Source organism: Rhinolophus ferrumequinum, chromosome 25 (genome assembly GCF_004115265.2).
Source record: "Rhinolophus ferrumequinum isolate MPI-CBG mRhiFer1 chromosome 25, mRhiFer1_v1.p, whole genome shotgun sequence".
NCBI classification, from domain to species: domain Eukaryota; kingdom Metazoa; phylum Chordata; class Mammalia; order Chiroptera; family Rhinolophidae; genus Rhinolophus; species Rhinolophus ferrumequinum.
Window position 1 is genome coordinate 17,564,858 of NC_046308.1, and position 16,367 is coordinate 17,581,224.

General features: G+C 39.6%; 1 protein-coding gene across 2 annotated transcripts in view; it reads right to left on the reverse strand.

The window, feature by feature from the left end:
• Positions 1-16,367, reverse strand: part of PITPNB (phosphatidylinositol transfer protein beta) — a 63,635-nt gene that overhangs the window by 14,098 nt on the left and 33,170 nt on the right. For both annotated transcript variants that reach the window (XM_033097895.1, XM_033097896.1), the window contains exon 8: positions 5,650-5,727. In XM_033097895.1, the coding sequence (XP_032953786.1) occupies positions 5,650-5,727 (78 nt within the window). The remainder of the gene's footprint in view (positions 1-5,649; positions 5,728-16,367) is intronic.

A 16,367-nucleotide genomic window follows, 5' to 3' on the forward strand; every position in this document is an offset into this window, starting at 1 on the left:
CGTTTCTAACTATAAATGAAACCCCCAAACTCAAATCATGTTTTTAATTTAACGACGCATATTAGGTTACTCTGAGGTATGTGGATGAGGCCTAAGGGGGAGTAATGTATACTGAAGCCACATAACAAAACTAAACAAAACGCAGCGTGTTTAGCTGGAATGGTGAGCAATCAGCCCATGTTATCCACAAGAACTAGTTTCTTGTATCTGTGACAAACAAGTATATACAAATGTAAGAGAATTAAAAAAAGAAAACTCAAAGGCATTCTGGAAACTCCTTTTCTAAAAATATAGTTCTCTTACAGTCTCATGGTACATGTCAACTCTACATACATCTTTTCCTATTTAAAATGTGTTGGGATGAAGATGGAATAGATATGTGCTACATTCAACCAAAGGTAATACTTTGCAAAGACACAGCAGTTTCTATCAGGCTCACACTCACTTCATAGCTTAATTTTTCAATTTTAGGCAGTCTGAATGCTCAATTTCAGCTGTTGATTTTGTAATGTAAGTTTCCAACCCAGATTTCACTAAGAAAGTTAAAAATAAATGCACTGCTGGGGCTGTTGCCAGTGCATGCATCAGTAAATATCAACACAAGATTACAGAATATATGTGAAATATGTGTTCTGAAATTTCAAGCAAAACCTGATTCCGCGACTCACAGCCATTTCCTCAACTTTCTTTAGATTTTGGTGGCCATTTAGATAAGACCTACGTTGGACATATTATTCTCCGTAAGTATATGGCAAGTCCAACATTTGAATTTTATTTAGTTTAAGATAATAACTGGAATCCAGCAAATACTAAGTAAGTATTGTTAGGCGCTGTCACATATCAAGCTAAGCCAGACACCGAGCCTATGGATGAAAATTCAGTGAGTAATGGGGGACAGACATCGAAGGTCCGGGAAAGCAGACAGAGTGAAAACATAAACCACCACCCTGACATAAGACACACCAGGTGCCATGAGAAGGTCACCAACGAAGGACTCCAGTAGAGTCCAGAGGTGGAGATTCCTATCTGGCTGGGCAAACGGGCAATGTTAAATTGAAGAAGTAAATGTGAGATAAAGTTCAAAAGATTAAACTAATTGTAGGTTAAACTAATTTCACAAAAATAAGCAAAACAAAATTAAGACAGGAAAGCTTTACTGCTTGTGAGGATAATCAGTCAAATTTTCCATGTCTCCAAACTTGGTATTTTTGTAGCTCACACCCATTTTACTAATAAGAACTATGACATGTGCTTCATGCTTGTGTCCAATTACTCTAGGAGTGACACCGCAAGTTCACTCTTCTAATGAAGCTCATGAAGAAAATTTTGTGTCCCTGATAGTGTCAGTAAGATGCTTACAAGCAGCCCAGCCTGCCAAATCACTTCTCCAACCTGAGGAAGACACTTCATTCGTCCAGGCCTGAGTAACTTTCCGTTCTGCCTGAGGACAGAGGCATTCAGCATTCAAGACAAGTCTAGAACTAATCATGTACTGCTCCTGGAGCACTTAGCTTCTTGAAGACATGCAACAGCTGTTTTTGGTGTCCTCTGTAGGAGTTTCATAATTAATATATGTTAAATGGTAAATACATATTTTTAAAAACTGAATTAAAAACCTAGTTGCCAAACCAGGTACTCAAAAATAAAACAAAACAAACAAACAAAAAAACCAGCCATGTTTTAAGGTCTGCTTTATTATAGATAATCCACAATGTGGTTTAATCAGAAACTAATTATTAAGCCTCATTATACCACCCACTATGGGGTTTCAAATGTAGGTTACAGGGAGGGAACAGCTTTTAAAATGCCTTCACATCCTTCCTGGGACTCACAGCCATGTCTAGAGGAAGACGCACAACAGCACCTCAGTCTTTCTCCCTGGGCTGCTATCAGTAAAGGAAGCGCTCATTAGCCCCTTGAAGACTCTCTGGGCCTCTTTCCTGCCAGTCTCCATCTCCAAGAGATCTCCACGTCTAGGTTTCAACTTCTCCCTCATCACCCACTTCCATTCTACCAATCCCCAACCAAGAGAACCTTGTGGTATCTTCACTTTTGCCCACTGATAACCAAGGCTACCACATTTTTTTCACAGATGAGAGGTAGGAAGAGAAAGGAGTCTTGGAAGCGTGGCAGGAAACACATCAGCATCCCTAAAATCCACACAGGCTGCTCTCCACTGGCTTGGAGGATCCAGAATGGCATTTCTGGCAATTCTAAAATGAGTCTAAGGCATGACTGAGCAGGTAAATGGTTTGACAAACTGTTTTGAAAAGTTCAGCTCCAACTGCCAGAGCTTTCTGCTCAAACTGGAGTTAACTAATGTAGAAGTCAAACAGGATGACATGCCTTCGTGATTAGAAAGAGTGGGAGGGTGGGTGGGTAGGTAGATAGGTAGATTAGATAGATATAAAAGCCACCATGATTTCTGGATCAACTTCTTTATTTGACCTGATTCCCTTACACCCCAACATTCAGACAACTGGCTCAGTCTTCTGAGAAATGTCAAGCACTGTAAGGGCCAGATGCTTTGGCAAAGCCTCTTACAAAGACCTATACAGGCCTAATTTTTAACTATCGTATGTATGTAGACACAGAAGCTTAAGTCTTCATGAGGCGTCTGGATTAAATGAAGAAGGAAATGAGGCCCTGCCATAGGTTAAAAATGACACCATAATCTTCAAAGGTGGTGTTTCAATTTGTTAAAATGACAACTATTCACCGGATCAAAGGAGGCAAACTGGAAAGCTAAAGGAATCCACATATAAATTGTTTTTCATAAACCATCAAAACAGGTAGTCATACCAACGTCACAACACACACAAAGCCCCCAAACACAAATGAACCAAAACATGCTTAAGTGTACACACACGTGGATATGCTGTGTTACGGAAAAGAAAGGCATTTATATCCACAGAAACACACAATGCTGCCTTGAAGAAAACAATCTTTATCAGGTTATAAATCACTCTCTTATTACTATGCACAGTCACTTAATCAAGTGTTGAACCCTAAATAAACAAGAGGTATGTAATTCATGTGTTCAGATTTTTAAAATTCTTTTTTCAGAGGGAAAATGAATACACAACTAAGGCCTGCATTTTTGAGTTTGCAGTTTTTTAAAAATAAAAAGTATGCATCATACCATAAAAAAAAGTTTTGAATTCTTAACCAATAACAAAAATATAAAAATCTACTCCCTGGCAACCCCGTGGTCCCCTGCTCATGAAGGCTCTCTAAACTGTGTGTTCTCTGCCTTATAACCGACCCAAGCTAAGCACTCATTAAACACACATAACCACAGGAGGTAAGGACAGGTGAACCAGGATGTGTTCGACAACCCCTAGATACAAGAACCAAAGAACCCCTGGATACTAGACAGAGAAAAGGAATAGCTGCGTCATGACTAGGGTGTCATATATATCGATCTCACCAACCCCAAGTGATGAAGGCTTTTTATTTTCAAAGACAAAAGCATGGTGACGATACAAGAGCTGCCACTTATTGTGCACGTCCTCTGCACTGGGGATGTAACATTCATTCATTACTTCACTGGGTCCTTACAATAACCTTCTGAGGTAGTTACCACTACCATTCCCATTTTAGAGATGTGTAAACCAAGGTCAGAGTTAGGATTAAGTTATTTAAGTCACAGCTTGTGAGATTCATGATGGGTTTTTAATGGATCTCCCTTAACATCGTCACCTCCAGACTCCCTGACCATATGACTGGGATTAGCAGGAATTATCAAACTCTGGCACATAACATGAACAGAGAGCCACACAAGTGCCATGATGCGACACAGCATAAAAAGTAGAGATTAGTGATCTGGAGTCACTGGTTTGGGAGTCAAATTCTGCTACATCTCCACACCTTACGCGTCTCTGACTACCACTGAATCAGGTGCTACCGAAGACTACCACTGAATCAGGTGCTACCGAAATGGCAGGCATCACACACACACACACACACACACACACACACACACACTGAGGGAAAAGACTACTATACTGCAGCCTGAAAAAATGTAAAGTTTACATTATTTCTAAAAACTAGACCTATTCTCTATTTTAAATAATCACTGATAATAAGACAAAGCAATGTTAGTTAAAAAGGTAAAAATCGTAACTATAAAAGGAACAAAAACTATATTCCAAGTTCCTAAAAAGGTTAGAAATCGGATAAAAGTCAGTGTCAAACTACTTTTGCTACAGCCAACATCTGAGCCCAAACATAATACCCCACCATGCAATGTGGCATTGCCTTTTCAAGCTTATACTTGAAAAACTGGTAATTTGAAGAAAATTCAGCATTTATTCACCTCCAAGCCTCACCCTCAACCCCTCTATTCCCTGTAAAAGTATTGTCAGCCAGAAAGTTAGTACTTAACGGATACTATCCTTCTAAAAGGATAACCTTTTAGAAGATACGGGGACCTCAGAAGTTGCCACCTGTCTGCTGCCCTAGCATGGCACTCCCTTTTAGAAGGCCAGTGTCAAATCTCAAAGGAGAAAAGCTTCTTCTTTGACTCAGGGCAGGCTCTAAAGTCCACAGCTAGAAATCTGGATAAGGGTGGGACATTTTTTTAAATCCATTAGAGTACATTGAGATCATGCATACTGAATTTGTTCCTTGATTTGTAAGTGACATATATCACTTTCTGGGTATTAAGTTAAAAGTCTCTAGTCATGGCCATTAAACTGGGAGAATCTTGAACTGACTTTTACCCAGAGAACAAATGTGAAAATAAGATAATTATGAATCATTTCCTTACAGAAGTCAAACTCATTTTTCATTTTAATTGATGCGCAAGACAGTCCACAAAACAGTGTGACACCCATGAAGAACTCTACGAAGGGTTACTTGTGGGACTACAGTCGTAATCCTTTATCTGTAGGCAACAACTAGCACCTAGACAGCATTTATCGATGACCTGTGTGTGAATGCCTTCAGCACAGACTGGTAACCAAGTGAAATCCTGTTGGTGGAAAATCTGCTCCGGGCAGGTTTAGTTTTCTGTGCTTCTCTTCTCCTGTCAAATTAGCTGGAACAACTTGCCATCAACACATTAAGCCTTCTTTAAGGGTCTGTCATTTGGTTTAGTACATGTCTTTAAAATGCATTACATTTCTACAGCAACTGAAATGATTACCTTGACATTGCGTTGCTTACTTCCCTCAATAAAGTAGGGATGTGCTCTTTATTAGAAACCAACTACTTGCCATCGAAATTGTTCTCTCATGCCCTGCTTTCCAAAGTATGACTATTAAAAGGCCAACAACGTAAGTTTGGGTGACGGGAACTTGTTCAGTTTTTACTAAGACAAAATTTAAACTATAAACCTTCATTTAACGTGGATTCTTGTACTGCTTCAAGTCTCAAAAAGAGAACATTACAATCCCCAAAGACTAAATCACTTGTCTCCTTTAAGAATTATCAGAATAGCATTATGCTGAGAGTGACAGTCTGGCTATGTTCTGTTTGTTAATGCAGCACAGACGTGCTGGCCAACTGCAACTGGCTGTAAGTCCTTATCGCAAATAAAACTGTTTTTGTGCCATTTCTATTTTTCATTTAAACGTTACCAGCTCAAGACCTGTCAAGTGTTCTGTTGCCAAGCCTCAGCCTGTCAGAAAGGTCAGCATCCAGTACCTTCCAGTTGGGTCCCAAAGGGCCTCTCTTGGTCTTGACTGACTGGAACAAGGCTGGGTCTTCATCAGCTTTGTAGTCCTGCAAAGCAAAACAGAGTCAGAGCCAGCGAAGAAAACCAGAGAAAATTCTTTAACCTTGCCAGAACAGCTCTTTGCAGCTACTAGAACACATGACAGAAACCGGTTAGGCTTACTGTGCTTTTGCACAGAAGCAGGAAAATGCTTCTATGTGATGTTAGATTTTCAGTTTGGTTCCCTTTGCTTTAAACTTTCTTTAAGGCAAAACAACTACATAATAAAACGTAGTAAGCCTTGATTAGCAGTCCACTTGTTACTGGATAGCTATCTCCAAGAACAAATCTCCCAACATTTTTCAACGGTTCCAGCATTTTCATTATGTATAATCACATTCAAGAAATAAAACATACCCATTCCAGTTCTGACAATACCCATAAATGACGACACGATTCTAACGCCCACTAGAGCCACTACCATGACCAGGAACACAGGTCACAGCTACCGATGCTGCAGCATCCCCGTCTCTTACACGGAGGGGTCTTTAGTGAACGACTCCCCTAGGAAGTCGGCTCCTCCAAGCCCTTGTCCACCAAGAGCCGTGAAGTACACAAGCCTTGGCTTCCTCATGGAAGGGGAACTGCATTCATGGCAGCCCCTCACTGTCAAAGGAGGTGAGGGATGGGTTTATGGCTCCATATGGGACCACCTCAGTTATATATCACGTCACAGGGGAACCACCCAAAAATTCAGGTTTTATGCAAGGTTCTAATATGTGTAAATCCTATTTCCCTTAATATACTCTTCCTAATAGAATGGAGCAAATGAGTAGGCTAAATCTTTTTAAACCTGTCTGCTTTACAAAAGTTCTTTTGTCATTATACACACATACACATACAATCTACAGAAAGAAATAAGAATTACCTTTGAAGAGCCAAAGTTCAGTTTAAAAAAAAAAAAGGAAGGAGTTGTAATAGTAACAGTGAACAGAGGTCAGTTGAAAATACTACAAAGGGAGAGCCCTTTCCTTCTCGAGCAGAATTTCTGAACCACGGGTCCTTCATAGCATTTGTGGAGGAACCACATACTTTGGAGAAAATGCCCAGACAAGTCAAATATGAAAAATTATTGTTCTAGAGATCAGGGCAGTGCAAGCATTGACCACACTCCATGGTATAATACGAACTTTTACCACTCAATGAAAACATGTTGAGAAGCAGTCAATTAAGACTCAACAGTTACTCAGTAAATGCACATGACATGATGATAATTCCTAAAGAAAAAGTTATAAAGTGTAAAGAAAAAATGTGAGGTTCAGGTAGAAAACAAAACTAGAGATAATTGGGTAAATATGGGACCCTGAACGCGAAGCCTGTCTAAATAAAGGTTGTTTCCTTAGATGCTATAAAAAGGCCCAACAATGGGCTAAAATTATTCCACAAGCAAACTCAGCAGGCCACATCGGGTCTTGCTGCTTTAAACATGCAATGCGGTGTAGCCATAAGCATTAGGTCAGTCAGCATTACCCAGGAACGACGAACGGGGATGAGCCGACAGTAAGGATCGACAACTGGGGTTACATCATGTGTCTGGGCACATCGGCAGAAGGTTCAATTACTGTCAGCTAACATGAATTCTGAAACTCCTATTGAGAACCACACCTTAAAAATTAACAACTTCACTGCTGACTGAGAAAAGAACCAACTGCACAGGGCGGTGGTCTTAAGACCTGGACCCACAGTGAGAAATCAGCTATTGTGCTAACATCAATAATCATGGAACTCCATAAAACATTTTCTTCTACGGCAGAAACTTGAAATTAAAACCCAGAGACAAACTCACTTTTCTCTAAAATTGAATATATTTAACATCATACCAAATAATCACTTTTGACCTCATCTCCCTCAATCAAGGTCTATTTATTTAACAGCCACGACGTATTAGGCAGTACACAGGATGCTAAGAGGTAGTCCAAGGGGTAAGGAGCCCCAACACATGGTTCTGGCTCCTAGAAAGTCACAGTCCAGCTGGGAAAAAGACAGGGAAACAAAGAAAAGGTAACTGAAACCCCAGCAAGTACACGTTAACTGCCAATAGAGGAGAATGGAGAGAATTTAAGAGTCAGAATTGAAACCAACTGACACCAGCCAAGGCAATGTATTTTTAAAATGAGTTTTGACACTATGTTTAGAAGTAGAAAAATCTTATTGCTAAGGTACATTGTGTTAACATTATTTATGATTAAATTTTAATTATCTATACAATGCCCAGAGGCCAGTGTTTCAGCCCACTTGAGGGAAAATATTTTCTTTTTTACTAACTGGGATGTGTCTTCACTGTGGGCATATGATGCTCAATACACCCCCCCCCCCCAAAATCTGAGACGTTATGGAGCCTGGCCTGAGTTGAATAATAAGTACCACATTTCCTGAATCCAAGAGTTAGAGGATGCGCCATTATTTTCTGTAACATTAACAAGGAAAACATTTAGCCAATAAAACATGCTATAACTGGATGACAAATCCTGATTTTTGAATATATTAAAATAGGGGAAAACGGGTGGAGTGGGGTGGGTGGAGAATGAAATAGAGACTGCAGAACTACCTCTGTGGATTCTAAACTTGCCTGCTCCAAGAGAAAAAGCAAAATCCACAAAACAAAGTGTACACAAATATCAGTAGAGCTAAGGGGGGAAAAAAACCACTGATAGAATACAATAAGGGTAGTATATAAACCGAGAAACAAATAATTTAAGAATAGCAAGTTTGGTCAGCATAAATTATATTCATGTGGGGATAAATTAATGAAGGGGTGCCTTCTTCCAGGAGGTGGGCCTAAGCATGACTACGGCATCAGTGAAAGTGAAAATGTGAGGGGATGGACTACACGGACCTCTCTGACAATACCCCTCACGATCCCTTCTCCTTCCTAACCCTAGTTCCAGACCAGGGCGACAACTTCAGAGACTGTCAATACCTGTTTGACATAGAATAATTAACTGAAGAACATGGAATAACACTCTAGCGCTGCCTTGTTCCGGACCTAAATAATACCAGGGGTGCCAAAAAAATGTGCACAAGTGAACACGTTGGTCAACGTTGCTCAAGCAGTCGTTCACCGTAATCAGAAGTGTCTGGACACTGATCGTAACCACTTTGAGCACCTCTTGTAATTGCAGAAGTCAGATGTGACTTGTATTCATCTTTTCTCATTGGCATATAGTGGGTATTACAATTTTAATACAGTTTTCCTTTCTTAAAATGTTTACACATTTTTTTGGCACCCTCTGTATATTGTTCCACAACATGTGTTTCTGCGCCTTCACTACTAGTGCTAGCTGTTCACTGGATGCTTTTCTGAACCGTGGATTCACAGAATCATACAGGTGAATTAAACCTTGAAGGTCATCCAAGCCGCCTCATTTTACAGATGTGGAAGCCACAGTCCAAGAAGGAGGTGGTATGGTTCACCTAGGACTTCAACACAAGGCTTCTTAGCCTCTGTCCTGGGCTCATTCTGGGACACTATACAGGAGGGGGGCAGAAAGGTGTCCACACATGACAGATAAGCAAAACCCCAAGATGCAGCAGCACCAGATACCAAAGCGGATTTTCCTACAAAGAACGAGTGTGTGCATATAAAATATAATACTCATCTCCAAAGCTAAGTCCTCCCTCTCGGCTTTCTTCTCTTGAATACAAAGCAGCAAGCATCATATACTGAAAACGCAACAAGACCCAATTATTAACCACAGCACCTTACCCTTGACAGATGAGGATAATGTATCCTGTCAAAACCTAGGAATTTTTGTGTTTTTACGTTACTTTGAATACGTAAATGTTTTATCAGTTGAATTAAGTAGCAAGATATTAAAAAGCAGGAAGCAGGTGGAGTTTTAACAACCTCAGTTTTGTACCTCTGTACCAAACATTTAATTTGTTGAACAGTATCTTCTTTGCTATGATTTTATTGTTGGGCATCTAGTTTGGTCTTTCTGTATTTGAAAACTGGCCGATTTATATCCGTATCACAATGAATATATTCCTTCATGTATGACAGTTTCAGCATACAGAATGCAACCTCAGCTACCAATTATAGCTGCAAATGAGCAATAGTGTGGAATGAGACAGCCTGCTGGCTTTGTTAGTATTCTGTCTCCTTTGGGATCCCATGGGGAAAAGGCAGGCTCTGATGAAGAGAAGCCCTTGGCTCATGGTTTATTGTGCTTGCCACCAGCTGCAGACTTCTCATCTCATTAGTTCTTTTAGAATACTGTGGGTGAAGACAGCTGTAGCCTACTTGAGTCTTCAGCTCCTGGGTATTCTGAAGGCTGAATTTGCTATGCACTTTCTGTAATCCTTGGGAAAGAAAGAAAGCAAATTCACTAGGCCAAGGAAATGTATTTGTAAAGTGAGTTTCAAAATCATGTTTAAAAGTAGAAAAATCTTATTGCTAAGGTGTATTGTGTTGAGAATTTTTTATGATCAAATTTTAATTATCTGAATAATGCCCAGAGGCCTGGCCAGGATAAGGGCTTAGTAAAACCATCATTATCAAGTTAGGTCCCTTAGATACTGCTTGCTCTACCAATACAAGTGCCTGAACAACAGAAAAACAGTGGTATCAGCATAAGGTACATTCGGAATAGTATCAACACAACTCTATTTAATTGAAAACTCTTATTTAAGTAAAAAAGGAGGCAAATGAAAGTCAAGACACCCTTTGGAGAACACATAACATATAATACGGTAAATAAATGGATTACTGAGTCTCCACGCTGGAGTCACAGAATACATTCATTCAATTCTTATAAATACCTGTTTTCTGTCACTGGAATATAAAAGTTGTGCTGCCTCTTGGGTGTGCATCTGTTACTTACTACAGCTCTCAACAGAAACCAGATTCATTTTGAAGACAAAGAATGTTAGTTTCATGAATCTTTTAGCATAGTGGCTATCCCCCAAAATACAAGTGCAAAATCTGTGCTGAGCCAACCTAAATGTCCTTGAGCCCACATTTAACTCATGATTATGAAGGGGAAAGAGAGTAAGAGGTGGGGGGTAGGCTGGTAGGAGTTTTCTTGACAGCTTGTGGAGATACCGAGATGAACTGCAGACACCAGAAATTGCTTAAAGAACATGCATGGGCTCCCACAGGTGAAGCTAAATGTAAACTAAGGAAAAGTGAGCCCAAATACAAGTGTTAACAGCAACTTCACAACTGCTTATAAAAAAGCACCCCCCGCACCCCCAACAAATAACAATTCTACAGGGTAAACATAAAAACGTGAGCTATTGGGATCCTGCAGCCTGCTGCAAAATGCATTCCTTTAGCATAACATGATTAATTAGGTGTCTATTCAAATAGCTCAAAGATAATCACTAAGTTTAAAATGCACAGGTACGGCTGCTCAACTTAGCAAAGCTTATTTCCTCTGATCATATCCTAAAAGTAAAGACCAGGATGGGAGGAAAAGCTGAATTAAATATGAGCGTGAACATCAAACATCACTGATTAGCTCTGCCCTTTATTTTTCAGAATTGCGCACTTGGAAAACAAGGGGTTTATGGATCCTATCACCACTGACCCTAATGCACAACTAACTGAAGCTGACAAAATTCAAGCCAGACTACAAAAAGGAAGCCCATTAATAAAAAAAAGTCTGCATTAAATTCTGCAGTAGCAAGTAACAATGTGTAAAGAAAAATCACATTTACTAACTTGTTTACAAAACTCATTTCAACAGTTATTTTCAAATAAGCAGCTTTCTTTTCTATTTTTAATTACATCTCCCCAAAGACTCCTCACCCTTTCAGGTTCCCACAGAGTACCATTAATATAGTATAAGTAAATCTCATTAATTCAGGTCCTACCACCTTGGAATTCATAATAATTCGGACAGGGGGCTGGACTGAAGTTTATCTTTGCATGATCTATGAAAAAAGGATTTGCTACACAAATTAATAGAGTAACAAGATCTCAGGAGAGCTGTTTAAACAGTTCAGAAGTGTTTTAGAGCAATTCAGAAGGATTCATTTGCATATAATTATTATGCTAATTACAAATCATTCTTATCTATTCATTAAAGCAGATTCCCAAAGGACCACTAATTGTCAATAACTTGTTGGCGTAGTTTCTGCTACTGAATGTACCTCAGAGGAACAAAACTGCATTACAAAATATTCTCTAATTCAGCCCTCTCGTTAATCCTGACTGGCTTTCTACCAATGAATCCTAAAAGTTGAATTTTTAAACAACTGCATTGAAAACTGCATTGAGAACATCAAACCTACACACCCAAACAGAACACTTTTTTTGTAATCTTTCTGATCTCATAGAGACCCTGCATAGAGACCTGGGGTTGGGGCTGTGGATGGGGTGAGAATGGTGGGCAGAGAAGGGGGGCAAAGGCTGTCAACAGAGTTCTATGCTAAAAGGTGGTCACGGCCTAGAGCACTGCTAGGCTAGAGTACAACTAGGCCAATTGTCTCTTCCATTCTTTCTCATCTTATCCATATCAGAGCCAGAGACCTCCAACAATGTCCTGTTTATGAAGGCAGACCCTAAAAGCCTTTGGAAGGTTACAAATTAAGAAAGAGAAAGAAATCAGATTTAAGATATGAAAAGAGGTTACAACCAAAAGGCCGACTTGACAGACTCCATATTCTACAACCCAGCAGGAAAACCAAAATAATTGTGCTCCAGATGAGATGGGCAGGTGAAGGAAAAAGGAGAAAGCCCTTGGGGGTGGAAAGGGGATTCCTGGATAGCCCAGGGCTGCTGGGCTACCCCTCAGGGTAGGTGGGCTACTGATTTGGGTAAGCCTGTGTTTCATGCACAAATATTCACTATAATTATTACTGTAACATATTTACTATTACTGTATGTTTATATATTATAGCATTTAAAAATGAAGATATTTTAAACTCTTGACACCAATGAAATGTTTTAACATATTCACAAGTCAATTTTGCTAAAAGTGCTTGTTAAACATCATATATTTTAAAATTAAGTCATATATGCCTGAAATGTAAGTAACATGTTTAGGGAAGTTTTAGCACAAAATGCACTTATTTCTTTAAATGACAGTAGAGCCTAGAATATATTATATCAAATTCCTTAAACTAAAATTGGGGGGCAAGTTCTATTTAAAATTCACAGGTTGAGGCCTCTCCAGTAAAATGTCCATGTTGGTTCATGATTTGCCTGCCCTTCAGATAAAGAAGCTCCTACGTCCCAGGACCCCATTTAACCCATAGCATGAATTCAATAAACGTTAAATAGGAAATAATTGCGAAAAAAAAATCGAAACTTTTCTTTTTTAAACAAGAGCAAAATTTGACAAGCAGCACCATTCTTGCTGTTTTTGGAGAACTTACTTATGTGCCAGGCACACACGTTCTCCCAGCTAACCCTACTCCTCTCAGCACTGGGACTGGGGACTGGGGAAGGGAAATCGTCCGCCCAAGTCCACTGCTGCTGCGCAGCAGAAGTGGGACCGAGACGCAGCTCTGCCGACACCCAGGCCAAGCGCTGTACTGGACTCCAAACATGTGGTGTGATTTACACTTTATCCCTGAAAAGACTTAAGTACCCGAAGGGATCTCAGCCTAGAGAACCTTCCCTAAGAACGAGTTTAGATTGTTGAAAAAGGGATTGTTATAAGAAATGAACTTTAAACTCTACTTGGGGTTAATTTCTTTAAAGATATCTGCCACTAGCTGCTAAACACGAAACAAAACAAAACAAACATTTTCTAACTTACCAGAGAATATTTTCCTCAGTCCGGAACTGGAGCAATTCTACTAAACATCCTATCACTTCCATCACCCTTCCTACTTTTTTACTTTTAAAAGATGGAACAGATTAGAAATAAACATTAATAGTGGATTCTAGAGAAAAGAATTTTGTGCAAAATATGCTTGTAAAGGCAGATTTTTAAGAGAAATTAAAAACACTTTCTAAGATGTAAGCAAACATGAATTAAGCAATATGTTATTTTCCCACCAGAGGGCACTGCCATCCAATTAGGTCTTCAAACATAAAGGATATTCTCTACATTCCCTACTGGATGCAAATATTTTAAGTGTTCCGAAATTACTTGACCATGTAAGTCAGCAGAAGAAAGTGGGAAACATTTTACATTTCTTTTAATAAGAACCATGCTAACATTTATTTATATCTTCTTTGAGGATGAAGGGAAAAAAAAAACCTCTATTACTACAAAAAGGATCTTGAGAATGGTTTGTTTCATAGCATAGACAAGGTGAGATGAGCCAACCATCTGACAAGTGGAAATTTCTTCAGCAAAAGCAAAATCACTTGCTACCATCAAAACCTGTATTTGAGTTATTCTGTTTTGTTCCTGAGTTCAAGGAGGCTACTGTTACAACTTAGTGCTGGATCACAATTCTCACCTCTGTTTTGCACCCACTTCGATAAAGAGCTTTTGAGGCTCTCAGACATACACCAGGGACAAGCTACAAACTTGTAAGATAGAAATGAATGTCTAGGTTCATTTGAATGGCAAAGGGAAGGGGTACACTACTAGAGTGAGTGTCTGCTCACACCAAAGAGAACAAGTGAAGAAGCATTTGGCAATCACAGGCTTTCCTCTGACTTGCTGGGACTCAGCCACAGACTTCTAACAAAACAAAAGCTCTTTTCAGGGCTAAAGAACTGGGTAGCCACTGGACAGCTCTGAGAAGCAGAAAGCCCTTCATAAGAAGAGACAACAGTTGGAACAAAAGTAATATGGAAAATGCAGCAGCTTTTTGAAAGCTATTGAGTGAGAACAAACGAGAGCCACGGTCAGTGCTGACCATTTCAAGTTGTCATCTACCAAAGGTTAATTCAAAAGATCTACTAGGTTGACCCATTAAAAAAAGGTTATTTTGTAGTTCAAAAGCTAACAAATATTAGCAATTTCACATGGTCTGATCCGATTTTTAACTTTTCCAGCCAAATTTCATCGTGTTTTTAATTAGAGAAATAAATTTAATCTTATAAAGATGATTTGAAAAGCATATGATTTTTACATTTCTTTAAAATTATGAAGTTTTTTCTAAAGGCAGTGCAGTAAAGCATATGTTGCCAAGACTATCTACTCAAATGTATAACATCTGGGCACTGTCTCACAGAATGTCTGATCAAAAGAATGATAGGCCCGAATCCTTCCTCAAGTACAGAAAACAAGCACTGCTTAAGGTGTGACCAAAACTTACAGGCCTAAATAATTAAACCAAGTTTCATCAGCTTTCCAAAGCTGACACTTAGGAAAAAGTATGTTTAAAAAGGGCAATAACTTGAAAACAATACACACTCATGGTTTAAAATAAGTAAAAAGTGTCAGATTGTTCAACACTCAAATGATGGACTGGCAGGTCAAAGTGAAAACAGATAAATGGACAGAAAAGCTGTGTGTTCGTTTTTCAAAGGCAACCAACTTTCAGAAAATCAGGTACTGCTTAGCATATTTTCTGCTCTCAACGAAAATGGGACATTGTTCTGCCTACCAAACATACTCACCAAACAAATGGATCATAACCAAAGAACGACGGTCCAACGCTAGAAAGAACAAGCAAAAAGCACGAACTTGAATTCATTTTCTTTGACGTTACAATCCTTACAAAGGTGATCATGGGACTTCTACAACAGGCTTAGATGAGCCTGACAACCCCATTACTGTCTTTTAAATTAAATGAGCAGAGGCTCTCCATTAATTACCCACAAAACTCCAAACCTCCCAGCTCTAGTTAGCCTTGAATCCAGACTTTGACTGCAGTCTGGAGCCCAGCACTGGTCTTTATCAGTTGTGAAAAAAAAAGCCCTTTGGTGGAGGGCACGCAACACTGACATAGTACACAAGCAACAGCTGGAATGAAGGAAACTCCAAAGCCATTTAGAATACTTCAATGTGTCCATTGGTTAAGAATCTTGCACTCTCTTCAGACAATTATCCTTTATCTGGAAAAAGATTTACCGTACTGCCACAGAGCGAGTACCAAGGTCCAAGAAATGTTTGCTAAATGAACATAGGAGAAAATGTAGGAGTGGTGTTCGCTATAATACCCATACCAAAAGACATCTAGGGCCCCAATCCTTTTATTCTAATTGCACATATGCAAATTTCAAATATGCCAGAGTTCAGCAGTTATGGGAGGAGGTAACCAAGGTCACTGATGAAAACTGCTATTTCGGGGGACTGGGGAAGATGGACGGAAGAGCAGGCAGTTGCTTGTTTGTTTTAATTAACTAAGAGTGCTCTTAATTAACATATTACAAAGGAAGGACATCACCTAGTAAGAAGATACTCTAGAAAGATAAGTCCTGTTTTTGAGTCCTGGCTCCCCTTCCACTGGTTATGTGGCTCAGAGAAAGTTACAGCACTTCCCTGGGCTCAAAATCCTTAGTAAAAATGTTTTGGACCATGGCCTCCAACTGAGATTTCTGCTGCCAAAAACCTAGAGAAGGGTGCCCATTCTACAATCTTCATCATCAGTAGTGTACTGAGCACACCTCAAGTGTGACTATGCACAGGTATCACCTGGAGAGCTGGGTACATAGCCCTGAGCACCCACCTCCAGGCGCTAAGTAAGAATTTGCACTTCTAACAAGCTGTCTGTGGGCCCACATTGCTTGAATGGAAAGGAGCTCCAGCCTTTTTGCTGGAATCCTAGCCACCATGCTCCCCAGAGGGCCGCA